At 51.5% G+C, this 26,586-nt stretch overlaps 2 protein-coding genes across 2 annotated transcripts in view; both read left to right on the top strand.

Annotated features, from left to right (window-relative positions):
- Nucleotides 1-173, top strand: part of CHD8 (chromodomain helicase DNA binding protein 8) — a 41,463-nt gene extending 41,290 nt beyond the window's left edge. The window contains 1 exon segment of the mRNA XM_086769332.1: nt 124-173. Within this exon segment, the coding sequence (XP_086625458.1) occupies nt 124-173 (50 nt within the window).
- A 969-nt stretch (nt 174-1,142) lies between these two features.
- On the top strand, nt 1,143-26,140 carry SUPT16H (SPT16 homolog, facilitates chromatin remodeling subunit). The gene is given in 29 exon segments (XM_086769337.1): nt 1,143-1,242; nt 2,178-2,270; nt 6,044-6,214; nt 7,128-7,280; nt 7,848-7,994; nt 8,083-8,234; nt 9,968-10,140; nt 10,227-10,317; nt 10,397-10,470; nt 11,857-11,969; nt 12,065-12,130; nt 12,226-12,321; nt 12,423-12,538; nt 13,058-13,211; nt 14,993-15,120; nt 15,210-15,345; nt 16,737-16,863; nt 16,957-17,028; nt 17,031-17,074; nt 17,163-17,264; nt 17,267-17,293; nt 17,418-17,530; nt 19,268-19,343; nt 21,871-22,040; nt 22,116-22,245; nt 22,960-23,089; nt 23,715-23,792; nt 23,885-24,582; nt 24,894-26,140. Coding segments are annotated over 28 exon segments (3,120 nt in total). The 5' UTR covers nt 1,143-1,176; the 3' UTR covers nt 24,007-24,582; nt 24,894-26,140.
- Nucleotides 26,141-26,586: the final 446 nt, after the last annotated feature.

Here is a 26,586-nt window from a genome sequence, read left to right as displayed (position 1 = left end):
TGCCTCTTATTCTTTCTTATTACTCCAATCAATTAATTGTGCCTCATTAATTACTCCTAATTACCCCCTCATTAATTACTCCCCCATTAATTAATCCCACCTCCCCGTTTCTCCCCCAATTAGCCCTCATTAATTTCTCCCCATTAATCCCCCTCATTAATTACTCCCCTTAATGACTCCCTTAATTCCCCCTCATTAATTCTTCCATTAATTCCCCTATTAATTATTCATCTCATTATTTTCATTGATTACCCCTCATTAATTGCTCTTAATTACCCCCATGCATTCCCCCTCATTAATAACTCCCCTTATTATCCGTTATTACCCCATCAATTAATTGCCCCTCATTAATTCCCCCCACTAATTACCCTCCCTCATTAATTTCTCCCATTAATCCCCCTCTCATTAATTGCTCCTCTTAATGCCTCCCCTCATTAATTCCCCCTCATTAATTAGTCTATTCACCACTTGCCTCAGTAATTAGTCCCTCATTAATTACTCTATTAACTATTTGCCTCATTAATTAGCGCATCATTAATCATCCTTTATCAATTACTTCTGTCAATTGATTGCATCCATTATTTGCCCCCTCATTAATCACTCCCCTCATTAATTACCCGGTGTTAATTACCCCCGTCAATTAACTCCCCCTCATTAACTACGCCGCGTCATTAACTCCCCCCGCCTTAATCAACCCTCCCTCCCCCATTCCACCCCTCCCCTTCCCCCTCATTATTGCCCCTAATTAATTACCCCCTCATTAATTAATTAACCCGCCTCATTAGTTAATTAATCCCCGCTCATTAACCCCTCCCCGCGCCGTTTTCCCGCCTCTCCCCGTCACGTGACGCCGCCGCCTTTCCCGCCGCGCCGCCTTTCCCGCCGCCGCGCGTGCGCGCCGCCCCCCCTCCCCGCTCCTTCCCGCCCTTTCCCCGCGCGCATGCGCCTTGCCCTTTCCCGCCTCCCTCCGCCTCCCCTTTCCCGGAAGCGGAAGCCGCGCGCCGGGAAGCGCTTCCGGGGGCGAGCGGCGCGGGAGGAGGAGGAGGAGGAGGCGGCGGCGGAGGGGAAGCGGCAACCGGGCGAGGAGGAGGAGGAGGAGGAGGAAGAGCGGCGGCGGCGGCGGCGCGGGGGAGTTCCCGCTCACCCCCCCCCGCACCCCCCTCCCCTCCCCCCCTCATGGCGCTCAGCCTCGACCGCGAGGCCTACTACCGCCGGCTGCGGCGGCTCTACGGCAGCTGGCAGGTGGGGGGGGGCCGGGGGGGTGGGGGAGGGGGCGGAGGGGGGCGGCGGGGTGGGGGAGGGGGCGCGGGGCGTGAGGGAGGGGGCTTTTGCGGTGGGGGAGGGGCTCCAGGAGGAGTTTTGCGGGGGGGAGGGGCCGTAAGGGCCCGGGGGGGAGGGGTTGGGGTGGAGCGGGTGAGGGAGGGGGGTTTTGGGGTGGGGGGAGGGGTCCTGGGGGTGGGGGAGGGGGCAGAGGGGAGCTGCGGGGTGGGGAGGGGGATTTGCGGTGGGGGAGGGGCTCCAGGAGGAGTTTTGCGGGGGGAGGGGCCCTGGAGGGAGGGGTTGGGGTGGGGGGGGCGGAGGGAGGGAGGGAGGGGGGGCTTGGGGTGGGGGAGGGGGTAGAAGGAAGGGTTTTGGGGTGGGGGGAGGGGTCCTGGGGGTGGGGGAGGGGACAGAGGGGGCTACGGGGTGGGGAGGGGTCCTTGCGGGGGATTATGAGGTGGGGGAGGGGCCCTGGGGGGTTAGGGGTGGGGGAGGGGCTCGGAGGAGTGGCAGGAGGGGGGGTTTTGGGGTGGGGAGGGGCTCCAGGAGGTTGGGGAGGGGTCCTGGGGGGGGTTGTGGGGGGAGGGAGGGGGCCATGGGGTGGGGGAGGGGCTAGAGCGAGGGGGGGAGCGCCCATGGGGGGGGGGGTGTGAGGTGGGGGAGGGGCTTTGGGGTGGGGGAGGGGCCCAGAGGGGGTTATGGGCTGCGGGGGGTGGGGGTCCCGGGGTGGGGGAGGGGCCTGGGGGGGGTGGGTCGAGGTGGGGGAGGGGCCCTGCAAGGGGGTTTTGGGATGGGGGAGGGGCGCTAGGGGTTGGGGGCGGGGCTTGAGGTGGGGGCACGGGGTTGGGGGCGGGGCTTTTGGGGCTGGGGGGCGGGGCTCGGCTCGTCTGACCCCGCCCCCCCTCCCTCCGCGGCAGAAGGGGGAGGAGGAGTACGGGGGGGTGGACGCCATCGTGGTGGCCGTGGGCGTGGACGAGGAGGTGGTGTACGCCAAGTCCACCGCCCTGCAGGTGAGGGGCGCACGCCGTTTTGGGGGGGGTCCCGCCGTTTTGGGGGGGGGGTCCCGCCGTTTTGGGGGGGTTTTCCACCATTTCGGGGGAAAATTCCTCTGATTTGGGGGAAAATTGCTCCGTTTTGGGGGGTTTGCCGCCATTTTGGGAGGGATTTTGCCGCCCTGGGGGGAAGTTCCGCCATTTTGGGGGGTATCGCGCCGTTTTGGGGGGAAATTCTGCCATTTTGGGGGGGTCCCACCATTTTGGGGGGGAAATTGCTCCGTTTTGGGGTGGTTTGCCGCCATTTTAGGAGGAATTTTGCCCCTCTGGGGGAAGTTCCGCCGTTTTGTGGCAGTTCCCGCCTTTTTTGGGGGGAAATTTTGCCACTTTGGGGCAGATTTCTAGCATTTTGGGGGAAAATTGCTCCGTTTTGGGGGGGTTTGCCGCCATTTTGGGAGGGATTTTGCCGCCCTGGGGGGAAGTTCCGCCATTTTGGGGGGTATCGCACCGTTTTGGGGGAAATTCCTCCGTTTTGGGGTGTTTTTCCACCATTTTGTGAGGGATTTTGCCGCTTTGGGGGAAGTTCTGCCATTTTGTGGCGGTTCCTGCCTTTTCTGGGGGAAATTTTGCCACTTTGGGGCAGATTTCTAGCATTTTGGGGGAAAATTGCTCCGTTTTCGGGGGGTTTTCCACCATTTTGGGAGGGATTTTGCCGCCCTAGGGGGAAGTTCCGCCATTTTGGGTGGTATCGCGGCGTTTTGGGGAGAAATTCTTCCGTTTTGGGGGGGTTCCCACCGTTTTGGGGGGGTTCCCACCATTTTGGGGGGAAATTGCTCCGTTTTGGGGTGGTTTGCCCCCATTTTGGGGGAAATTCCTCTGTTTTGGGCCAAAATTGCACCATTTTGGGAGGGATTTTGCCACTCTAGGGGAAGTTCTTCTGTTTTGGGGGGTTCCCGCCTTTTTTGGGGAGGTCCTGCCGTTTTGGGGGAAATTCTGCCACTTTGGGGCAGATTTCTAGCATTTTGGGGGGAAATTGCTCCGTTTTGGGGGGCTTTCTGCCATTTTGGGAGGGATTTTGCCGCCCTGGGGGAAGTTCCGCCATTTTGGGGGTATCGTGCTGTTTTGGGGGAAATTCCTCCATTTTGGGGAGCTCCCAGCATTTTGGGGAGAAATTTCTGCCTTTTGGGGTGTTTTTCCACCGTTTTGGGCAGGATTTTGCCGCTTTGAGGGAAGTTCCCCCATTTTGTGGCGGTTCCCGCCTTTTTTGGGGGGAAATTTTGCCACTTTGGGGCAGATTTCCAGCATTTTGGGGGAAATTGCACCATTTTGGGGGGTTGCCACCATTTTGGGAGGGATTTTGCCACTCTAGGGGAAGTTCCGCCATTTTGGGTGGTATCGTGCCGTTTTGGGGGGAAATTCTGCCATTTTGGGGTGGCTTGCCACCACTTTGGGGGGGTTTTCACCTTTTTTTGGAGGAAATCATGCCATTTTGGGAGAAATTCCTCTGTTTTGGGGCAGATTTCCACCATTTTTGGGGAAAATTTCTCTGTTTTGGGGGGGTTTACCACCATTTGGGGAGGAATTTTGGTACTCTGACTTTTGGGGGGTTCCCGCCTTTTTCGGGGGGTATCCCACCATTTTGAAGGGAAATTCCTCCATTTTTGGGGGGTATCGCGCCATTTTGGGGTGGATTCTGCCGTTCTGGGGGGAAATTCCACCATTTGGAGAGAAATTCTGCAATTTTGGGGGGTTTTTCCACTGTTTTGGGAGGGTTTTTGCCACTCTGGGGGGAAGTTCTGCCATTTGGGGGGTGTTCCGGCCATTTTGGGGGGAAATTCCGCCATTTTGGGAGAACTCCTGCCGTTTGGAGAGGAAATTGCTCCCTTTTGGGGAGAAATTCCACCATTTTGGGAGGAATTTGGCACTCTGGGGGGAAGTTTTACCATTTTGGGGGGGTCTCGCCTTTTTTTGGAGGGAAATTCGTCTGGTTTTGTGGGATTTTCTGCCATTTTGGGGAAAAATTCCGCCATATTGACGAGGTTTCTACCAGTTGGGGGGCATCTCGCTGTTTTGGGGGTGAATTCCACCATTTTGGGGGTGAATTCCACCATTTTGGGGAGCTTCCCGCCAATCTGAGGGGTTTCCTGCCATTTTGGGGTGGCTTTCCCCCGTTTTGGGGAGGGATTTCTGCCGTTTTGGGAGAAAATTCCACCATTTTGAGGCAAACCTTGCCACTTTGCGGGTTGTTTTTACTATTTTGGGGGGGTCCCGCTTTTTTTGGGGGAGTTCCCACCATTTTGGGGAAAATCCTTCCATTTTGGGGGGAAATAGTCCTGGTTTGGGGGATATCGTGCTATTTTGGGGTGGATCCTGCCATTTTGGGGGAAATTCCCCTGTTTTGAGGTGAGTTTATTATTTTGCCATAATGCTGCCATTTTGGGGGGGTTTCTGCTATTTTGAGGGGGATTCCTGTAATTTTGGGGCAGATTTCCACCATTTTGGGGCAGATTTCCACTATTTTGGGGCAGGTTTCCACTATTTTGGGGCAGGTTTGCACCATTTTGGGAGAAACTGCTCCATTTTGGGGGTTTCCCGCCTTTTTGGGGGTGGTTCCCGCCTTTTTGGGGGGGATTCCACCATTTTGGGGGGGATCTCGCTGATTTGGAGCCAGGTTTCCACCATTTTGGGGGGTTTCCTGCTGTTTTGGGGAGGGATTTCTGCCATTTTGCGTGAAATGTCTCCGTTTTGGGGGGAGTTCTGCAATTTTGGGGGGAATTGCACCGTTTTGGGGAGAAATCCTGCCGTTTTTGTGGGAAATGCCAGCATTTTGCGGGGAATTTTGCCTTTTTGGGGGAGAATCTCGCAATTTTGGGGTGTGCTTCCACCGTTTTGGGGGGGGGTTTCCACCACTTTGGGAGGAACTTTTCCACTTTGGGGGAGTTTTCCACCATTTTTGGGGGGGATCCTGCCGTTTTGGGGGGAAATTCCGCCATTTTGGGGTGGATTTTTGCCGTTTTGGTGGGAATCTCACCCTTTTGGGGGAGTTTTCTGCCGTTTTGGGAGGGGTTTTGACCATTTTGGGGGGAAATTCCTCCATTTTGGGGCGAGTTTCCCCCAGTTTGGGGGAAATTCCGTCATTTTGGGGTTGGTTTCCGACATTTTGGGTGAGTTTTCTGCCATTTTGGGGTGGCTTGGTGCTGTTTTGGGGCAAAATTCCCCCATTTTGGGGGGAAATCCCACCATTTTGTGGAGGGTTCTGTCGTTTTGGTGGGAATCCCGACGTTTTGGGGCGGTGTCCGCCGCTTTGGGGAGAAATTCCGCCATCTTGGGGCAAGTTTCTGCCATTTTGGGGGGGGCGGGTCTGCCATTTTGGGGGGAGTTCCCCCACTTTGGTCACGTCCCACCGCTTTTTGGGGAGGATTCCGCCATTTTTGGAGGATCCCACACCCTTGAGGGTCATCATTGTCATTTTTTTGGGGCAATTCCACCACTTTTGGGGGGGTTCCACCACTTTTTGGGGCTCCCACCCCCCTTGAGCTCCATCACCATCAATTTTTGGGGGGGTTCCACCATTTTTTTGGAGCGATTCTGCCATTTTGGGGGCGATTCCACTGCTTTTGGGGGCGTCCCACCTCCCTTGAGGGTCATCGCCACCGCTTTTTGGGGAGGTCCCACCGCTTTCTGGGGAGGTCCCACCACTTTTTGGAGATGTCCCCCCACCCTGGGGCGGTTGGGGGTCCCACCACGCCCCCTCTCCCCACGTCTGACCCCACCCCACGCCCCCCCCGCAGACGTGGCTGTTCGGCTACGAGCTGACGGACACCATCATGGTGTTCTGCGAGGAGAAGATCCTCTTCATGGCCAGCAAGAAGAAGGTGGAGTTCCTCAAGCAGGTGGCCCACGGGAAGGGCGGCGAGGGGGCCAACGGGGTCCCCGCCATCACCCTGCTGGTGCGGGAGAAGGTGAGGAGCGGGGCGGGGTGGGGTGGAGGTGGAGGTGGGGTGGAGGAGGAGGTGGCGGTGGAGATGGAGGTGGAGCTGGGAACGGTGGTGGAGGTGAAGATGGGGGTGGGATGGAAGTGGAGATGGAGGTGAAGACGGAGAAGCGATGGAGGTGGACGTGGAGAAGGGGTGGAGGTGGACGTGGACGTGGAGATGGGATGGGGAATGGTGGTGGAGATGGAGACAAACGCGGAGGTGGAGAAGGGATGGAGATGGAGGTGGACATGGAGAAGGGATGAGGATGGAGGTGGAGAACGGGATGGACATGGAGGTGGAGGTGGACATGGAGATAGAGAAGGGATGAGGATGCAGATGGAGGTGGAGAACGGGATGGACATGGAGATGGAGAAGGGATGAGGATGGAGACAGAAGAGATGGACAGGGAGGTGGAGATGGAGGTGGAGATAAAGGTGGAGATGGAGGTGAGATGGACATGGACATGGAGGTGGAGAAGGGATGAGGATGGAGATGGAGGTGGAGGTGGGATGGAGGTGGAGGTGGAGATGGAGGTGGGGTGGAGATGGAGATGGACATGGAGGTGGAGAAGGGATGAGGATGGAGATGGAGGTGGGGATGGAGATGGAAGTGGAGATGGAGATGGAGATGGAGGTGGGGATGGAGATGGAGGTGGGGATGGAGATGGAGGTGGGGATGGGATGGAGATGGAGGTGGAGATGGGATGGAGGTGGAGGTGGAGATGGGATGGAGATGGAGGTGGACATAGGGTGGAGGTGGAGCTGGAAACGTGACGATGGAGACAGGGATGGACCTGGGCTGGCGCTGGAGATCTTTGGGAGGAGGAGGTGGGGCGCAGAGGACGGCCCAGCCGGTGGAGGTGGGACCTCTCCTCCGTGGCTGCCCCGGTTCCCCGCAGACGGAGAGCAACAAGGCCAACTTTGAGAAGATGATCGAGGCGCTGAAGGGCAGCAAGGGCGGGCGCCGCATCGGGGTCTTCTCCAAGGACAAGTTCCCCGGGGACTTCATGAGGAGCTGGAACGAGTGCCTCAGCAGGGAGAGCTTCGAGAAGGTGGGCGGGGGGGACACCACCGCCTCGGCCCTCGGGGTTGGCCCAGCGATGGCCCTCGACCTTCTCCCCCGATGCTGTCCTTCAACGTTGACCACCAACCTTCTCCCCCAACGTTGAACCTCAACCTTCTTCCTCAACGTTGGCCGTGAACGTTGTCCCTCAACCTTGTCCCTCAACCTTGTCCCTCACCATTGGCCGTCAACCTTGTTCTTCACCGTTGGCCATGAACGTTGGCCGTCAACGTTCTCCCCCAATGTTCTCTGCCACCGTTGACCCCCAACCTTCTCCTCCAACGTTGGCCCTCAACGTTGACTTCCAACATTCTCCCTCACCATTGATCCTCAACCTTGGCCATGAACGTTGGCCATGAACGTCGGCCAACAATGTTCTCCCCCAACGTTCTCTGCCACCGTTGACCCCCAGCGTTGACCATCAATGTTCTCCCTCAACCTTGGCCATGAACGTTGGCCGCCGACGTTCTCCCCCGACGTTCTCCGCCACCGTTGACCCCCAACCTTCTCCCCCAACGTTGGCCGTCAGCGTTGCCCCCCACCGTTGCCCCCGCAGGTGGACATCAGCGCGGTGGTGGCCTACACCATGGCCCCCAAGGAGGAGGGCGAGCTGCAGCTGATGCGCAAGGCGGCCGCCATCACCTCCGAGGTCTTCACCAAGTTCTTCAAGGAGCGCGTCATGGAGATCGTGGACGCCGACGAGGTCAGGCCCTGCCCTCCCCCCGTCCCCGGTGGCCCCGCCCCCCCCGGCGCCGCCGCGGCGTGACGTCATCGCGCCGCTCCACCCGCAGAAGGTGCGGCACAGCAAGCTGGCGGAGGCGGTGGAGAAGGCGGTGGAGGAGAAGCGCTTCCTGGCGGGCGCCGACCCGGCGGCCGTGGAGATGTGCTACCCGCCCATCATCCAGAGCGGCGGCCATTACAGCCTCAAGTTCAGCCTGCTCAGGTGGGCACGCCCCCGGCCACGCCCCCGGCCACGCCCCCTGCACGCGGGGCGGGGGGCACCTTCTGACCTGTCCGGGGGGGGTGGGGGGGGTTAAATTTCTTTTATTTCATTTTTTAAAATTTTTTAAAATTTTTATTTTAACAGTTTGGAAAATTTTCTTTAAATTTCAAAAAATTCTTTAAAAATTTTTAAAACTTTCTTTCAATTTCTTTAAATTTCTTTCTTTTAATTCCTTTAAATTTCTTTCTTTCAATTTTTTAAAACTTCTTTATTTCAATTTCTTTAAATTGCTTTAAATTTCTGTAAATTTCTTTAATTCTCTTTAATTTTTAAAAATTTTCTTTAAATTTCTTTCTTTAAATTTTTAAAAATTTCTTTCAATTTTTTAAAATTCTTTAAATTTCTTTAAATTTCTTTGCTTTAAAATTTTTGGTTTAGGTTTCTTTAAATTTCCTTAATTCTCTCTAATTTTCTTTAAATTACTTTAATTTTTTTCTTTAAGTAATTTCTTTAATTTTTTTCTTTAAATTTCTTTAATTTTTTTCCAATTTTCTCAAGTTTTCAATTTTTAAAAATCTTTTTAAAATACTTTAAAAATTTTTAAAATAATTTCAAAATCTTTTTCAATCATCTTTTTCAAGTTTTTAATTTTTTCCAAATTTTTCCCCATTTTTTCCAAATTTTTTTCCCATTTTTTCCATTTTTTTCCATTTTTTTCCAATCTTTTTCCCATTTTTTCCAATTTCTTAATCTTCTTGTTCTCTTTCCTGATTTTTTATATTTTGGCTTTTGGACTTTTTTTAATTTTAAATTTTTTTTATCATTTTTTGTTTGGTTTTTGGAGTTTCTTGGGCTTTTTTTTTGTTTTTGGGGGGGTTTGGAGATTTTGGGGGGAGTTTTGGGGTTGTTTTGGGGTTTATTTTTGTCATTTTTTTGTTTGGTTTTGGGGGCGGCGGTTGGAATTTTTGGGGTATTTGCTTTTTTTTTCCCATTTATTTCAGTTTTCTTTTGTTTTTTGGGGGTTTCTTTGGAGTTTTTTGGGGGGATGGGTTTGTTTTGTTTTTTTTTTCTTTTTGGGGGATTTTTTTCTTTTTTTTTAATTTTCTTTTCATTTTGGGGTTTTTTGTGTTTTTTTTTTTTCCTTTTTGGGGTGTTTGGTGTTTTTTGGGGTTTCCTTTGGGTTCTTTTTTGTTTTTCTTGGCTTTTCGCGGCGGTTGGTTTTCTTTTGATTTTCTGAGGGTTTTTGGGGGATTTATTTGCTTTTTTTGATTCTTTTGTTTTCTTTTGGAGTTTTGGGGTTTTTTTGGTTTGGTTTTTTTTGGTTTTTTGGGTTTTTTGGGGGATTTTGGGGGGTTTTTTGGTTTTCTTCTTTGTTTTTGGGGTGTTTTTTTGTTTTTTTTCAGGGGTTTTGTTTTTTTTTGTTTTTTTGGGGGGATTTTAGGTTTTTTTTGTGGTTTTTTTTGTTTTTTGGGGCTTTTTTGTTTTTTGGGTTTTTCTTTTGGGTTTTTTTTTGGTTTTTTTTGGCGGGGTGTGGGGGCTTTTTGTTTTTTTTTATTTTTGGGGCGGTTTTGGGTTTATATTTTTCGGTTTTTTTGGGCTTTTTGCGGGGTTTTTTGTTTTTTTTTGCGGTTTTTTTGGAGGATTTAAAATTTCTCTTTATTCCCTTTCCCTTTCCCCCGCGTTTTTTTTTTTTCTTCCCCCCCCCGCTCGGCTCCCCCCCGCCCCCCCGGCAGCGACAAGAACCACATGCACTTCGGCGCCATCACCTGCGCCATGGGCATCCGCTACAAGTCCTACTGCTCCAACCTGGTGCGCACGCTGCTGGTGGACCCCCCGCAGGAGATGCAGGACCACTACGCCTTCCTGCTGCAGCTGCAGGACGAGATGCTGAAGGAGATGCGGCACGGTGAGCCGAGGCCCCGCCCCCACCCCCCCGGCCACGCCCCCCTCCGGCACCGTGACGCCGTCTCCTCCTCTTCCTCCTCCGCCAAGGAGCCAAGCTCTGCGACGTCTACGGCGCCGTCATGGACCTGGTGAAGAAGCAGAAGCCGGAGCTCCTCGGCAAAATCACCAAGAATTTGGGGTGAGGCGGGGGGGGGGGGCGGGGAGGGGGGGGGACCTCCCGCCGGCGCCGCCGGTGGCAACGTCTTCTCCGTCGCCAGCTTCGCCATGGGCATCGAGTTCCGGGAGGGCTCCTTGGTCATCAACAGCAAGAACCAGCAGCGCCTCAAGAAGGGTGAGGCGCGCACCCGCCCCCCCCCCCCCCAAATCGGCCTCTTCTGCCCCAAAATCCTCATTTTCTGCCCCAGAATTGTGGCTCGCCGCCCAAAGTTGTCGTCTTTCACCCCAAAATCGGCCTCTTGTACCCCAAATCCTGCCCCGCCACCCAGAATCGGCATGTTCTGCCCCAAAATCAGCCTCTTCTGCCTCAAAGTTGGGTCCTACCACCCAAATTCGGGTCCCAGCACCCAAAATTGGCCTCTTCTGCCCCAAAATCCTGTCCCGCCACCCAAAATCGGCTTGTTCTGCCCCAAAATCCTGTCCCGCCACCCAAAATTGGCCTCTTCTGCCCCAAAATCCTGTCCCGCCACCCAAAATCGGCTTGTTCTGCCCCAAAATCCTGTCCCGCCACCCAAAATTAGCCTGTTCTGCCCCAAAATCCTGTCCCGCCACCCAAAATTAGCCTGTTCTGCCCCAAAATCCTGTCCCGCCACCCAAAATTGGCCTCTTCTGCCCCAAAATCCTGTCCCGCCACCCAAAATCGGCCTGTTCTGCCCCAAAATCCTGTCCCGCCACCCAAAATCGGCATGTTCTGCCCCAAAATCCTGTCCCGCCACCCAAAATCGGCCTGTTCTGCCCCAAAATCCTGTCCCGCCACCCAAAATTGGCCTCTTCTGCCCCAAAATTGTTATTTTCTGACCCAAAATCATGTCCCGCCACCCAAAGTCGTGTTCCACCACCCAAAATTGTCGTCTTTCACCCCAAAATTGGCGTCTTCTGCCCCAAAATTGTGTCCCACCACCGAAAATTGGCCTCTTCTACCCCAAAATCGTTATTTTCTGCCCCAAAATTGTGTCCCACCACCCAAAATTTCTCCTCTTCCCCCCCAAAATTTGGTCCCACCACCCAAATTTCTCCTCCTTTCCCCAAAATTTGGTCCCACCACCCAAAATTTCTCCTCTTCCCCCCCAAATTTGGTCCCACCACCCCAAAATTTCCCCTTTCCCCCAAAATTTGGTCCCACCACCCCAAATTTCCCCATTTCCCCCCAAAATTTGTTCCCACCACCCCAAATTTTTCTCTTTTCCCCAAAATTTGGTCCCACCACCCCAAAATTTCCCCTTTTCCCCAAAACTTGGTCCCACCACCCCAAATTTCCCCTTTTCCCCCCAAAATTTGGTCCCACCACCCCAAATTTCTCTTCTTCCCCCCAAAATTTGGTCCCACTACCCAAAATTTCTCCTCTTCCCCCCCAAATTTGGTCCCACCACCCCAAATTTCTCCTCCTTTCCCCAAAATTTTGGTCCCACCACCCCAAAATTCTTTTTCTCTCTCCAAATTTGGTGCCCCCACCCCAAATTTGCCCCCTTTCACCCCAAAATTTGGTGTGTCCCCCCCCCAGGGATGGTCTTCAGCATCAACGTGGGCTTCTCCGACCTGCCCAACAAGGAGGGCAAGAAGCCGGAGGAGAAGACCTACGCCATGTTCATCGGCGACACCGTCCTGGTGGACGAGGTGGGGCGGGGCTTCATGGGAGGGGGCGGGGCCTCACCCCCCCCTCAGGCCCCACCCCCAAATCCACCTCCCTGCCCCCCTCCCCCGCCGCGCAGGAAGGCCCCGCCACCGTCCTCACCGCCGTGAAGAAGAAGGTCAAGAACGTCGGCATCTTCCTCAAGGCGAGCGGCGGAAAATTGGGGGGGAAATTTGGGGCGAGTTTTGAAAAATTTCGTCCTAAAATCGCAAAATTTCGTGGGTTTTTCGCCCCAAAAAGAACGAAGACGAGGAGGAGGAGGAAGAGGAGAAGGACGAGGCCGAAGATCTCCTGGGCCGCAGCTCCCGGGCGGCCCTGCTGACCGAGAGGACGCGGGTGGGTGCTTTGAAAATCGGCCGTTTTGGGGAGGAAATTTGGGGGAAATTTGGGGAAATTTGGGCCAAAGCGAGGCTGTCCCGCCCCCTCCCCCCGCGCAGAACGAGCTGACGGCGGAGGAGAAGCGCCGCGCCCACCAGAAGGAGTTGGCCGCTCAGCTCAACGAGGAGGCCCGCCGGCGGCTGACCGAGCAGAAGGGCGAGCAGCAGATCCAGAAGTAACCAAATTTGGGGGGGAACCACCCCCATTTTGAAAATTCCGGGGGAAAAAACTCCAGATTTTGGAAATTTGAGGTGGAAAACCCTCAAATTTGGGAAATTTGTGGTGAAGAACCTCAAAATTTTGGGAATTTGGGTGAGAAGGACCTCAAATTTTGGAAATTTGGGTGAGAAGAACCTCAAAATTTTGGAAATTTGGGTGAGAAGAACCTCAAAATTTTGGGAATTTGGGGTGGAGAACCTCAAATTTTAGAAATTTGGGGTGGAAAACCTCAAATTTTGGAAATTTGAGGTGGAAGAACCTCAGATTTTGGAAATTTGAGGTCGAGAACCTCAAATTTTGGGAATTTGGGGTGAAGAACCTCAAATTTTGGGAATTTGGGTGAGAAGAACCTCAAAATTTTGGGAATTTGGGGTGGAGAACCTCAGATTTTGGAAATTTGGGGTGGAAGAACCTCAAATTTTGGAAATTTGGGGTGGAAAACTCCCGAATTTGGGGATTTTTTGGTCCACCGCAGGGCTCGGAAGTCCAACGTGTCCTACAAGAACCCGGCGCTGATGCCCAAGGAGCCGCACATCCGCGAGATGAAGATCTACATCGACAAGAAGTACGAGACCGTCATCATGCCCGTCTTCGGCATCGCCACGCCCTTCCACATCGCCACCATCAAGGTGGGCCGCGCCCCTCCCGCCGGGACACCGCCCTTCCGCCCCCGACACCAAAATTCCACCGAAATTCCACCAGGACACCAAAATTCCACCCAAATCCCACCCAGAACTTCAAAATTCCACCAAAATTCCACCCAAATTGCACCCAGAACATCAAAGTTCCACCAAAATTGCTCCAAAATTCCACCCAGACACCAAAATTCCACCCAAATTCCACCCAGAACATCAAAATTCAACCAAAATTGCTCCAAAATTCCACCCAGACATCAAAATTCCACCCAAATCCCACCCAGAACTTCAAAATTCCACCAAAATTCTACCCAGAACATCAAAATTCCACCAAAATTGCTCCAAAATTCCACCAAAATTCCACCAAAATTCCACCAAAATTCCACCAAGATGGTCCAAAATTCCACCCAGACCATGAAAATTCCACCCAAATTCCACCAGGACATCAAAACTCTGCCAGAATTCCACCCAAATTCCACCCAGGGGCTCCAAAATTCCACCCAGACACCAAAATTCCACGGAAATTCCACCGAGATGGCCCAAAATTCCACCCGGACCATGAAAATTCCACCAAAATGGTCCAAAATTTCTCCAGGACACCAAAATTCCACCCGAATTCCACCCAGGGGCTCCAAAATTCCACCCAGACACCAAAATTCCACGGAAATTCCACCAAAATGGTCCAAAATTCCACCCAGAACATCAAAATTCCACCCAAATTTCACCAAAATCCCAGCCGGGGGCTCCAAAATTCCACCTGGACACCGAAATTCCACCCAGAACATCAAAGTTCCACCAAAATTCCACCCAAATTCCACCCAGACACCAAAATTCCACCAAAATTCCACCCAGGAGCTCCAAAATTCCACCTAGACACCAAAATTCCACCAAAATTCCACCCAGGAGGTCGATAATTCCACCAAAATTCCACCAAAATTTCACCGAAATTCCACCGGGACACCAAAATTGCACCCAGGAGGTCCAAAATTCCAGTAAAATTCCACCAGAATCCCCTCGGGATGGCCCCAAATTCCACCCAGGGGCTCCAAAATCCCCCTGGGACACCAAAATTCCACCGAAATCCCACCGAGATGGCCCAGAATTTGACCCAGGACACCAAAAATCCCACCGGGACGCCCCGAAATGCCACCATTTGCCCCGGATGGTGGAGGTTTTGGGGTCCCACCTTCCACCCGAGGTGGTTTTGGGGTCCCACCTTCCACCCAACGTTATTTTGGGGTCCCACCTTCCACCCGAGGTGGTTTTGGAGGTCCCACCTTCCACCCAACGTCATTTTGGGGTCCCACCTTCCACCCGAGGTGGTTTTGGGGTCCCACCTTCAACCCAACGTTATTTTGGGGTCCCACCTTCCACCCGAGGTGGTTTTGGAGGTCCCACCTTCCACCCAACGTCATTTTGGGGTCCCACCTTCCACCCGAGGTGGTTTTGGGGTCCCACCTTCTACCCAACGTCATTTTGGGGTCCCACCTTCCACCCCAGGTGGTTTTGGGGTCCCACCTTCTCCCAATCTTCAACCCAACGTCATTTTGGGGTCCCACCTTCCACCCAAGGTGGTTTTGGGGTCCCACCTTCTCCCAATCTTCAACCCAACGTCATTTTGGGGTCCCACCTTCCACCCAAGGTGGTTTTGGAGGTCCCACCTTCCACCCAACGGCATTTTGGGGTCCCACCTTCCAGCCGAGGCGGTTGGGAGGTCCGACCCCTCGCCCCCCGCCTCCATTTTGGGCTGACCTCCGCCATCTTGTCCCCCGCAGAACATCAGCATGTCGGTGGAAGGCGACTACACCTACCTCCGCATCAACTTCTACTGCCCGGGCAGCGCCCTGGGCCGCAACGAGGGCAACATCTTCCCCAACCCCGAGGCCACCTTCGTCAAGGAGATGTGAGACAGCGCCCCCTGCTGGCCCGGGGGACTGGGACACCTCCCGGGAGCTCCACGCTCAACCCGGGGACCTTCTTCCCACCGCCCAGAACCTACCGGGCCTCCAACATGAAGACGCCGGGCGAGCAGACGGTGCCGGCGCTCAACCTGCAGAACGCCTTCCGCATCATCAAGGAGGTGCAGAAGCGCTACAAGACGCGGGAGGCCGAGGAGAAGGAGAAGGAGGTGAGGAGCCGGTGTTCGGGGGGGGGTTCCTCGAGGTTTTTTGGGGTCTCCTCGAGGTTTTTTGGGGTCCCCTCGAGGTTTTTTGGGGTCTCCTTGAGGTTCTTTGGGGTCTCCTTGAGGTTTTTTGGATCTTGTCGAGGTTTTTTGGGGTCTCCCCTTGGTTTTTTGGGGTCTCCTTGAGGTTCTTTGGGGTCTCCTTGAGGTTTTTTGGATTTCCTTGAGGTTTTTTGGGGTCTCCTCTTGGTTTTCTGGAGTCTCTTTGAGGTTTTTTGGATCTCCTTGAGGTTCTTTGCGGTCTCCTCAAGGTATTTTGGGGTGTCTTTTTAGTTTTTTGGGGTCTCCTCTTGTTTTTTTGGATCTCCTTGAGGTTTTATGGGGTCTCCTTGAGGTTTTTTGTGGTCTCCTCTTGGTTTTTTGGGGTCTCCTTGAGGTTTTTTGGGGTCTTCTCAAGGTTTTTTGGATCTCTTCAAGGTATTTTGGGGTCTTCTCTTGGTTTTTTGGGGTCTCCTCTTGTTTTTTTTTTTATCTCCTTGAGGTTCTTTGGGGTCTCCTTGAGGTTTTTTGGGGTCTTCTGTGGTTTTTTTGGATCTTCTTGAGGTTCTTTGGGGTCTCCTCAAGGTATTTTGGGGTCTCCTCTTGTTTTTTTGGATCTCCTTGAGGTTTTGGGGGGTCTGCACTTGGATTTTTGGGTCTCCTTGAGGTTTTTTGGGGTCTTCTCAAGGTTTTTTGGATCTCTTCAAGGTATTTTGGGGTCTCCTTGTTTTTTTTCATCTCCTGGAGGTTCTTTGGGGTCTCCTTGTGTTTTTTGGGGGTCTCCTTGAGGTTCTTTGGGGTCTCCTCAAGGTTTTTTTGAGACTCCTTGAGTTTTTTTGGGTGTCCTCATGGTTTTTTGGGGTCTCCTTGAGTTTTTTTGGGTCTCCTCTTGTGTTTTTTGGGTTCTCTTCGGGTTTTTGGGGTCTCCTCGTGGTTTTTTTGGATCTTCTCTTGGTTTTGTAAGGTCTGCATGAGGTTTTTTTTGCTCGCCTGTTGGTCTTTTTGGATCTCCTCGTGGGTTTTTGGATCTCCTCGTGGTTTTTTTGTGTCTCCTCATGGTTTTTTGGATCTTCTCGTGGGTTTTTTGGATCTCCTCATGGTTTTTTTGGATCTCCTTGTGGGTTTTTTTGATCTTCTCGTGTTTTTTTTTGATCTCCTCATCGTTTTTTGGATCTCCTCGTGGGTGTTTTGTATCTCCTCATGGTTTTTCGGATCTCCTCGTGGGTTTTTTAGGTCTCCTCGTGGGTTTTTTGGATCTCCTCATGGTTTTTTGAGGTCTCCTGATGGTTTTTTTTGGTTTCTCCTGGGCTTTGTGGAGAACCTGAAGGACCTTTGGACCTCTTCTCCTTCTTCTCCAGGGCATCGTCAAGCAAGACTCCTTGGTCATCAACCTCAACCGCAGCAACCCCAAGCTGAAGGACCTCTACATCCGCCCCAACATCGCCCAGAAGCGCATGCAGGGCTCCTTGGAGGCCCACGTCAACGGTAAGGAGCTCCCGCAACGGGCGGCGGTGGGGAGGAGGACCTCCCCGGAGGTCCGAGGACCTCCTCCCCACCTCGGCCCCGCCCCACCCGCAGGCTTCCGCTTCACCTCGGTGCGGGGCGACAAGGTGGACATCCTCTACAACAACATCAAGCACGCCGTCTTCCAACCTGCGACGGCGAGATGATCATCGTCCTCCACTTCCACCTCAAGGTCCGACGCCGCGGTGGCTTCTTTTTGGGGGAGGGGGCGGGGCCATGTGGAGCCCCGCCCCGTGATGTCACCACGTCCCCTCCCGTAGAACGCCATCATGTTCGGGAAGAAGCGCCACACGGACGTCCAGTTCTACACCGAGGTCGGGGAGATCTCACCACCGACCCTCGGGAAGCACCAGCACATGCACGGACCCGCGACGACCTCTACGCCGAGCAGGTGGGACCTTCTCCAGAAGGTCCTCACGGAGGTCCACCACCCCCTTCCCCCCGTCCCCGGACGTCCTCGCGGAGGCCCACAGCCTTTTTTGAGGAGGTTCTGACCTTTCTTCTCGCTCCCCCAGATGGAACGGGAGATGAGGCACAAGCTGAAGACGGCCTTCAAGAACTTCATCGAGAAGGTGGAGGCGCTCACCAAGGAGGAGCTGGAGTTCGAGGTGCCCTTCCGCGAGCTGGGGTGAGCGGACACGGGACGCGCCCGCGGGCTTCTGGGGGTCCACCATGGTTTTGTGGAGGTCCACCATGGTTTTGTGGAGGCCCACCATGGTTTTGTGGAGGTCCACCATGGTTTTTGTGCAGGTCCACCATCATTTGTGGAGACCCACCATGGTTTTGTGGAGGTCCACCATCGTTTTCTGGAGGTCCACCATGGTTTTGTGGAGGTCCACCATGGTTTTGTGGAGGTCCACCATGGTTTTGTGGAGGTCCACCATGGTTTTGTGGAGGTCCACCATCGTTTTGTGGAGGTCCACCATCGTTTTGTGCAGGTCCACCATCATTTGTGGAGACCCACCATGGTTTTGTGGAGGTCCACCATCGTTTTTTGAAGGTCTACCATTGTTTTTTGAAGGTCCACCGTGGTTTGTGGAGGCCCACCGTGGTTTTGTGGAGGCCCACCGTGGTTTTGTGGCAGGCCCACCATGGTTTTGTGGAGGCCCACCATCGTTTTCTGGAGGTCCACCATGGTTTTGTGGAGGTCCACCATCGTTTTTTGGAGGTCCACCCTCATTTTTTGGAGGCCCACCATGGTTTCGTGGAGGTCCACCATCGTTTTGTGGAGGTCCACCATCACTTGTGGAGACTCACCATGGTTTTTTGGAGGCCCAGCATCGTTTTTTGGAGATCCGCCATGGTTTTGTGGAGGTCCACCATCATTTTTGGGGGTTCCACCATCATTTTGGGGTTCCTCCGTCCGTTCTCGGAGTTCTTTCATCGTTTTTTGGAGGTCCACCATTGTCTTTGGGGCTCCTCTTGGTTTTTTGGGGTTTCTTTGTGGTTTTTTTGGGTCTCCTTGTGTTTTTTTGGTGTTTTTTCATGGTTTTTTGGTGTCTCTGTTGTATTTTGGTGTCTCCTCATGGTTTTTGGGGGTTTTCTCATGGTTTTTTGAGGCACCTGGTAGTTTTTTTGGTGTCTCCTGACGTTTTTTGGTGTCTCCTGGTGGTTTTTTGGGTTCTATTGATGGTTTTTTGGTGTCTCCTGGTGGTTTTTGGGTTGGGTTCTGTATTGATGTTTTTTTGGGTTCTTTGATGTTTTTTGGTCTTCTGTTGTTTTGGTTTTCTTGAGTTCTTTGGTGTGTCCTGGTAGTTTTTTGGGTTCTATTGATGTTTTTTTGGTGTCTCCTGTTGTTTTTTTTGGGCTCTCTTGGTGGTTTTTTGGTGCCTCCTGACATTTTTTGGTGTCTCCTGGTGTTTTTTTTGGTGCCTCCTGACGTTTTGTGGGGTTCTAATGATGTTTTTTTTGGTGTCTCCTGATGTTTTTTGGTGTCTCCTGGTGGTTTTTTGGTGTCTCTTGGTGATTATTTGGTGCCTCCTGACGTTTTTTTGGTGCCTCCTGACGTTTTTTGGTGCCTCCTGACCTTTTTTTGGTGTCTCCTGATGTTTTGTGGTGTCTCCTGACGGTTTTTTGGTGCCTCCTGACGGTTTTTTGGTGCCTCCTGACGTTTTTTTTGGTTCTACTGATGTTTTTTTGGTGCCTCCTGACGTTTTTTGGTGCCTCCTGACCTTTTTTTGGTGTCTCCTGATGTTTTGTGGTGCCTCCTGACGGTTTTTTTGGTGCCTCCTGACGGTTTTTTGGTGCCTCCTGACGGTTTTTGGGGTTTCTAATGATGTTTTTTTGGTGCCTCCTGACGTTTTGTGGTGTCTCCTGTCGGTCTTTGGTGTCTCCCGGCGTGTCCCCGCGGCTGGGCTGGCGGCAGGTTCAACGGCGCCCCGTACCGCAGCACCTGCCTGCTGCAGCCCACCAGCAGCGCCCTGGTCAACTGCACCGAGTGGGTGAGTGCCGCCGGGGGGGCTGGGGGTCCTTGGGCTCGGTTTCTTTATTTTTTGGGGTTTTTTTTTATTTTTGGGGTTTTTTTTTTATTTTTGGGGGTTTTTTTTTTATTTTTTGGGGGTTTTTTACCTTTTTGGGGGGTTTTTTTTAACATTTTTTCGTGTTTTTTAGAGGTTTTTTGTCGTCGTTTTGGGAGGTTTTGGGGTTTTTTGGGGCTTTTTTGTGTTTTTGGTTTTTTTTTTTAATTTTTTTTTTTGTTTTTTTTGTTTGTTTCGAGGGTTTTTTTTTTTGGGGGGGTTTGGGACTTTTTGCTGCGTTTTTTTTTTCATTTTTTTGGGTTTTTTTTTTAGGTTTTGGGGGTTTTTTTTAACTTTTTTTGAGTTTTTTTAGCTTTTTTTTATTATTTTGGGCGATGTGGGGCTTTTTTGTCGGTTTTTTCTTTGTTTTTTTTCAAATTTTTTTTTATTTTTGTTTGGAGGTTTTTTTTTCTTTTTTTGGGTGTTTTGGGGCTTTTTTGGGGTTTTTTTTTTTCCTTTTTTAAATATTTTTCTGTTTTGGGTTTTTTTTTTTGTTTTTTGGGCGGTTTCGGGGCTTTTTTGGGTTTTTTCATTTTTTGAATTTTTTAGGTTTTTGAGGTTTTTTTTTCTTTTTTACAGGGTTTTTAGAGGTTTTATGTTGTTTTGGGGGATTTTGTTTTTTTTTTTCATTTTTGGGGGGTTTTACCGTTTTTGGGGGGTTTTTTAATTTTTTTAGGGGGTTTTTAGAGGTTTTTGTTGTTGTTTTGAGGGGATTTGGGGTTTTTTGGGGCTTTTTTGTGGTTTTTTTTGCTTTTTAAAAATCTTTTCTGGTTTTTGTTTTTTTTGAGGGGGGGGTTGGGGCTTTTTGGTGGGGTTTTTTTTTTCCTTTTTTAAAGTATTTTTTTGTTTTGGGGGCTTTTTTTTGTTTTTTTTTTTGGCGGTTTCGGGGCTTTTTTGTTTTTTTTTTTTTTCATTTTTTGGATTGTTTACGTTTTTGGGGTTTTATTTTTAATTTTTGGGGGGTTTAGAGGTTTTTTGTTGTTTTGGGGGGATTTTGTTGTTTTTTTTTCATTTTGGGGTTTTTTTAGGTTTTTTGTTTTTTTTTTTTACTTTTTTAGGGGGTTTTTAGATGTTTTTGTTGTTGTTTTGAGGGGATTTGGGGTTTTGGGGGCTTTTGTGGGTTTTTTTTTTGCTCTTTAAAAATCTTTTTTTGGTTTTTTTTTTGTTTGTTTTGCGGTTTTCCTTTGGTTTTTTTGGGGTTTTGAGGCTTTTTTGTGGGTTTTTTTGCTTTTTTAGGGATTTTTTAGGGTGTTTTGGGTGGTTTTTTTTTACCTTTTTGGGGGGTTTTAGAGGTTTTTTATTGCTGTTTTGGGGGGTTTAGGTTTTTTTGTGGCTTTTTTGTGTTTTTTTTTCTTTTTTAAAATCTTTTTTACTCTGTTTTTTTTGTTTGGGGTTTTTTTTGGTTTTTTTTTGGGTTTTCAGGACTTTTTGGTAGGCTTTTTTTCTTCTTTACGGTTTTTTAAGGTTTTGGGGTTTCTTTTTGCTTTTTTGGGCTTTTTAGAGGTTTTCTGTTGTTGTTTTGGGGGCGTTTTGGTTTTTTTTTTTTTGTGCAGCTTTTTGGTTTTTTTTTTAAATCTTTTTTGCTTTTGGTTTTTTTTTGTTTTGGGGTTTTTTGGGGGGGTTAGGGTTTTTTTTTGTTTCCAGGGATTTTTTTGTTTTGGGGGTTTTTGGGGTTTTGGCTTTTTTTGGGGTTTGGGGGGGGGCTTTGAGGGTTTTGGGGTTTTTTTTTTGCCTTTTGAGTTTTTGGGGTTTTTTTTGTTTTGTTTTTTTTAGGTTTTGTTTGTGTTTGGGCGTTTTTTGGGTGGTCTTTCCTTTTTTTTCCCTTTTTTGTTTTTTTTTTTGCCTTTGGGAGGAGGGGAGCTGTTTTTTCTTTTTATTTTTCTTTTTTTTTTTGTTTTAGGAGCTTTTATTGCTTTTTGGGGGCTGGTTTTTCTTGTTTTTGTAGGGTTTTTTGGTTTCTTTTTGACTTTTGTGCTTTTTTGGGGGTTTTTTTTGGTTTTTTTTTAGGTTTTTGTTTCTGTTTTGGGTTTTTTGGGGGTGGTTTTTCTTGTTTTTGTGGAGTTTTTTGGTTTCTTTTTTACTTTTGTGCTTTTTTGGAGGGTTTTTTGGTTTTTTTTTAGGTTTTTGTTTCTGTTTGGGGTTTTTTTGGGGTGGTTTTTATTTTTCGTTTGGGGGGGTTTTGAATATTTTTTTTTTTTTCATATTTTGGTTTTTTTTGTGTGCTTTTTGGGTTTTTTTTTTGTTGTTTTTGTTGTTGTTTAGGGGGCTTTCGTTGCATTTTGGGGGTTTTTTTTTGGTTTTTTGGTCGTTATTGTTGTTGTTCGGGGGCTTTCGTTTGCCTTTTGGGGGGTTTTTTTTTGTCGTTTCGCTGGTTTTTTGCCTTTTTTTGGGGGGCGGTTCGTGGCCCCGCCCGCCGAGGCCCCGCCCGCTGAAGCCCCGCCCCCCCCCGCAGCCCCCCTTCGTGGTGACGCTGGACGAGGTGGAGCTGATCCACTTTGAGCGCGTGCAGTTCCACCTGAAGAACTTCGACATGGTCATCGTCTACAAGGACTACAGCAAGAAGGTCACCATGATCAACGCCATCCCCGTCGCCTCCCTCGACCCCATCAAGGAGTGGCTCAAGTAGGCCCCGCCCCCTCCCCGCCCCCCGGCCCCGCCCCCCTCACCCTCACCCTCCTCCTCCTCCTCTTCCTCCAGCTCCTGTGACCTGAAGTACACGGAGGGCGTCCAGTCCCTCAACTGGACCAAGATCATGAAGACCATCGTGGACGACCCCGAGGGCTTCTTCGAGCAGGGGGGGTGGTCCTTCCTGGAGCCCGAGGGCGAGGTAGGCCGCCAGGCCCCGCCCCTGGGGTGGCCACACCTCCGGCTCGGCCCCGTCCTCAGGTTCTCCAGGTTCTCCAGGTTGTCCCCATGCTCAGGTTCTCCAGGTTGTCCCCACCCTCAGGTTCTCCAGGTTCTCCAGGTTGTCCCCGTGCTCAGGTTCTCCAGGTTCTCCCCACCCCTTGGTGTCCCCACATCCACGTTGTCCCCACATCCACGTTGTCCCCACCCCCAGGTTTTCCAGGTTCTCGCTATCTCCACATTGTCCACACGTTTGGTGTCCCCACGTCCAGGTTGTCCCCACCCCTTGGTTCTCCAAGTTCTCCCTTCTCTTAGGTTGTCCCCATCTCCAGCTTCTCCAGGTTGTCCCCACCCCAGGTTCTCCAGGTTCTCCTGACCTCCAGGTCGTCCCCACCCCTTGGTGTCCCCACCCCCAAGTTCTCCAGGTTCTCCTGATCTCCAGCTTGTCCCCACCCCAGGTTCTCCAGGTTCTCCAGGTTCTCCTGACCTCCAGGTTGTCCCCACCCCTTGGTGTCCCCAGTCTTGGTGTCCCCACCCCCACGTTCTCCAGGTTGTCCACCTCAGGTTCTCCCCACGGCCACGTTCTCCAGGTCGTCCCCACCTCTTGGTGCCCCCACCCCCAGCTTCTCCAGGTTGTCCCCGCCCCATCCCGGGTTGCCCCGCCCCTGATGTCCCCCCCCCCGCCCCGCCCCCCCAGGGCAGCGACGCGGAGGTGGGGGAGTCGGAGTCGGAGATGGAGGACGAGACTTTCAACCCCTCGGAGGAGGACTACGAGGAGGAGGAGGAGGACAGCGACGAGGACTACTCCTCTGAGGCCGAGGAGTCGGGTGCGTGGGGCGGGGCAGGGCCAGGGGGCGGGGCCACCACCTCCCCGCCGTGGCCACGAGGCCTTGGTGGCCACCACGAGCCCTGGGAGGCCACCGCAAGGCCTTGGTGGTGTGTGGAGGCCACCACAAGGCCTTGGTGGCCACCAACGTCCTCACGGAGGCCACCAACGGTCCCTTGAGGGCCACCGCGTCCCCATGGAGGCCACCAACGCCCCCTTGGCGGCCACCAAGTTCCCCAAGAAGGGGGTCACAACCCCACGGAGGCCACCTGTGTCCCCTTGGTGGCCACCAATGTCCCCACGGAGGCCACCAGAACCCCTGGGAGATATCAACCACCCCTCCGTGGAGGCCGCCCCGTCCCCTTGATGGCCACCACAACCCCGTGGAGGCCACCGACGTCCCCATGGAGGCCACCACCGTGACCCCCTCGGTGGCCACCACGAAGCCTTGGTGGCCACCAGAACCCCCGGGAGATGCCACCACAGCCTCTTGCAGGCCATCAACGTCCCCAAGAAAGGGGGTCACCACCCCACGGAGGCCACCGACGCCCCCTGGGTGGCCACCCCGTCCCCGTGGAGGCCCCCCGCCCCCAGGGACAATCCCCCCGTCCGCCATCTTTTCCCAGAATACTCCAAGGAGTCGCTGGGCAGCGAGGAGGAGAGCGGCAAGGACTGGGACGAGCTGGAAGAGGAGGCCCGGAAAGGTGGGGGGGGCGGGGCTGGGGGTGGGGCGGGGCACCCCCAAATACGGAGGGGAGACCCCGCCCTTGACCACGCCCCCCGCCCCGCCCCGCAGCCGACCGGGAGAGCCAATACGAGGAGGAGGAGGAGCACGGGCGCAGCCGGAAGAGGAAGGCTCCCGCCGGCCGCGGCGCCCACCCCCGCAACCCGGGGCCCCCCAAGAAGAAGAGGAAGTAGGGGAGCGGGCCCCGCCCCCCCAGACAAAAATTTGGGGGCTGATGGGAAATTTTGGGGGGTTTTCCGGAAAATTTGGGAAGTTCTCCGCCAAAATTTGGGGGCTCTCCAGCAAAATTTGGGGGTTTCCGAGCAAAATTTGGGGATTTTCCTCCAAAATTGGGGAATCTTCCAGCAAAATTTGAGAGCTCTGCTCCAAAATTTGAGTTCTGCTCCAAAATTTGGGGATTGTTCTCCGGAATTTGGGGGTTCTCCTCAAAAGTTTGGGAGTTTTCCGATAAAATTTGGGGATTTTTCTCCAAAATTTGGGGATTTTTCTCCAAAATTTGGGAATTTTCCACCGGAATTTGAGAGTTCTGCTCCGAAATTTGAGTTCTCCTCTGAAGTTTGGGGATTATTGTCCGGAGTTTGGGGATTCTCCTCCAAAATTTGGGAATTTTCCACCGAAATTTGAGAGTTCGCGTTCAAAATTTGAGTTCTCCTCCGAAATGTGGGAGTTTTCCAATAAAATTTGGGGGTCGTTCTCCAAAATTTGGGGATTCTCCTCCAAAATTTGGGGAATGTCCGCCAAAATTTGAGGTTCTTCCAAAAAGTTTTGGGATTCTTCTCCAAAATTTGGGAGTTTTCCACCAAAATTTGAGAGTTCTCATCCAGAATTTGGGAGTTTTGCAATAAAATTTGAGGCTTCTCCTTCAGAATTTGGGGATTTATCTCCAAAATTGGAGCGTTCTCTTCAAAAATTCGAGTTCTCCTCTAAAATTTGGGGATTCTCTACAAAATTGGGGAGTTTTCCACTAAAATTTGGGGATTATTCTCCAAAATTTGGGGATTCTTCTTCAAAATTTGGGGATCCTCCTCGAAAATTTAGGAGTTCTCGGTGAAAATTTGAGTTCTCCAGCAAAATTTGGGGATTATTCTCCAAAATTTGAGAATTTTCCGCCAAAATTCGCGAGTTCTGCGGCGAAATTTGGGGATCCTCCTCCAAAATTTGGGAGTTTTCCACCAAATTTTGAAAGTTCTCCTGCAAATTGCGGGGTCTCTCAAAATTTTGGGCTCCCCCCTGAAAAAAATTTGAGGGGCTCTTGAAAATTTTTAGGTCGCTCTGCAAATTTGAGGGGGAATTCTCCGCCAAAATTTGAGGAGTCTGCTCCAAAATATGGGAATTCTCAAAATTTGGGGTACACTCCTCAGAATTCTGGGGTCGTCTTGAAAAATTTTGAGCGCTCTCTTCAAAATTTTTGAGGGATTTCCCCATGAAATTCAAGGATTTTCCCCAAAATTTGGAAATTCTCCTCAAATTTGGAGAATTTCTGAAAATTTGGGAGAGGCCGCTTAAAAATTTGAGATTTTCTCCTCAAATTTTTGAGATTTGTCCTCAAAATTTTGCAGTTCTCTCAAAATTTGGAGGTTTCTCCCCAAAATTCGGGAATTCTCCTCCAAATTTCGGGATTCCTGCTCAAAATTTTAGTTTCCCCCTCCAAATTTTGTGAGATTCCTTTTCAAAAATGAAAATTCCCCCCCAAAATTTTGGCATTTGCCTCAAAAATTTGGGGTTTTTTCTTTATTTCTTATGAAATTGAGCATTTTTCCTCAAAATTTGGGCATCCCCGCTAAAAATTGCAGGATTTCTCCGCCCGAATTTGCCGTCGGCTCCAAAATTTTGAGGAAATTTCCCTCAGAATTTGAGGATTTTTGCCAAAATTTGAAGCTTTTCCTCCGATTTTGGTAAATTTTCCTCCAATTTTGGTAAATTTTCCTCCAATTTTTGGTTTTTTCCCAGGGCTGGGCCAAAATTTTGAGGGAAATCCCCAAACCCTGCGCAGGGGGCCCCCAAAAAATTCGCGAGACCCCAAAATTCCGGGGGGGGGGACCCCAAAATTCCTCCGTGGGTGTCGCCCCCGCCCCCAACTCCGGAATTTTTTGGGGGTTTTTTTCCGTTTTTTTTTTGTGTTTTTTTAAAAAATTTTCGCTCTATTTATCGGCGGCGTCGGGGGGGTCCCCCCGCTTTTTTCCGGGGGGGTTCCCCCTCTTTTTGGGGGGCCCCCCCCTGCGTTCGGGCCCCTCCCCCCCGTCCCGTAGCCGGTAGCGCTCGCTCTTTTTCCAGTCAGTCAATAAAAACCAAACCGTGCGTTTTTTACGGGGTTTGCCCCAAAAAGAGCCTTCCTTGGGCAGGGGGGGGGAGCGGGGGCGACCAGTTTGGAGACGGGGCGGGACTGGGGGGGGACTGGGAGTGAAACCAGTTTGAATTGGGGTGAAACCGGTATGGATTGGGGTGAAACCAGTTTGGATTGGGGGGTGAAACCAGTATGAAGCAGGGTGAAACCAGTATGAAGTGGGGTGAAACCAGTTTAAAGGGGGTGAAACCAGTTTGAAGTGAGGTGAAACCAGTATGAAGTGAGGTGAAACCAGTATGAAATGGGGTGAAACCAGTATGAAGTGGGGTGAAACCAGTTTCAAGGGGTGAAACCAGTTTGAAATGGGGTGAAACCAGTTTAAAGGGGGTGAAACCAGTTTGAAGTGGGGTGAAACCAGTTTGAAGTGAGGTGAAACCAGTATGAAGTGAGGTGAAACCAGTATGAAATG

Source organism: Chlamydotis macqueenii, chromosome 35, assembly GCF_036417535.1.
Source record: "Chlamydotis macqueenii isolate bChlMac1 chromosome 35, bChlMac1.mat, whole genome shotgun sequence".
Lineage (NCBI taxonomy): Eukaryota > Metazoa > Chordata > Aves > Otidiformes > Otididae > Chlamydotis > Chlamydotis macqueenii.
This window is presented reverse-complemented; position numbering and strand designations above follow the sequence as displayed.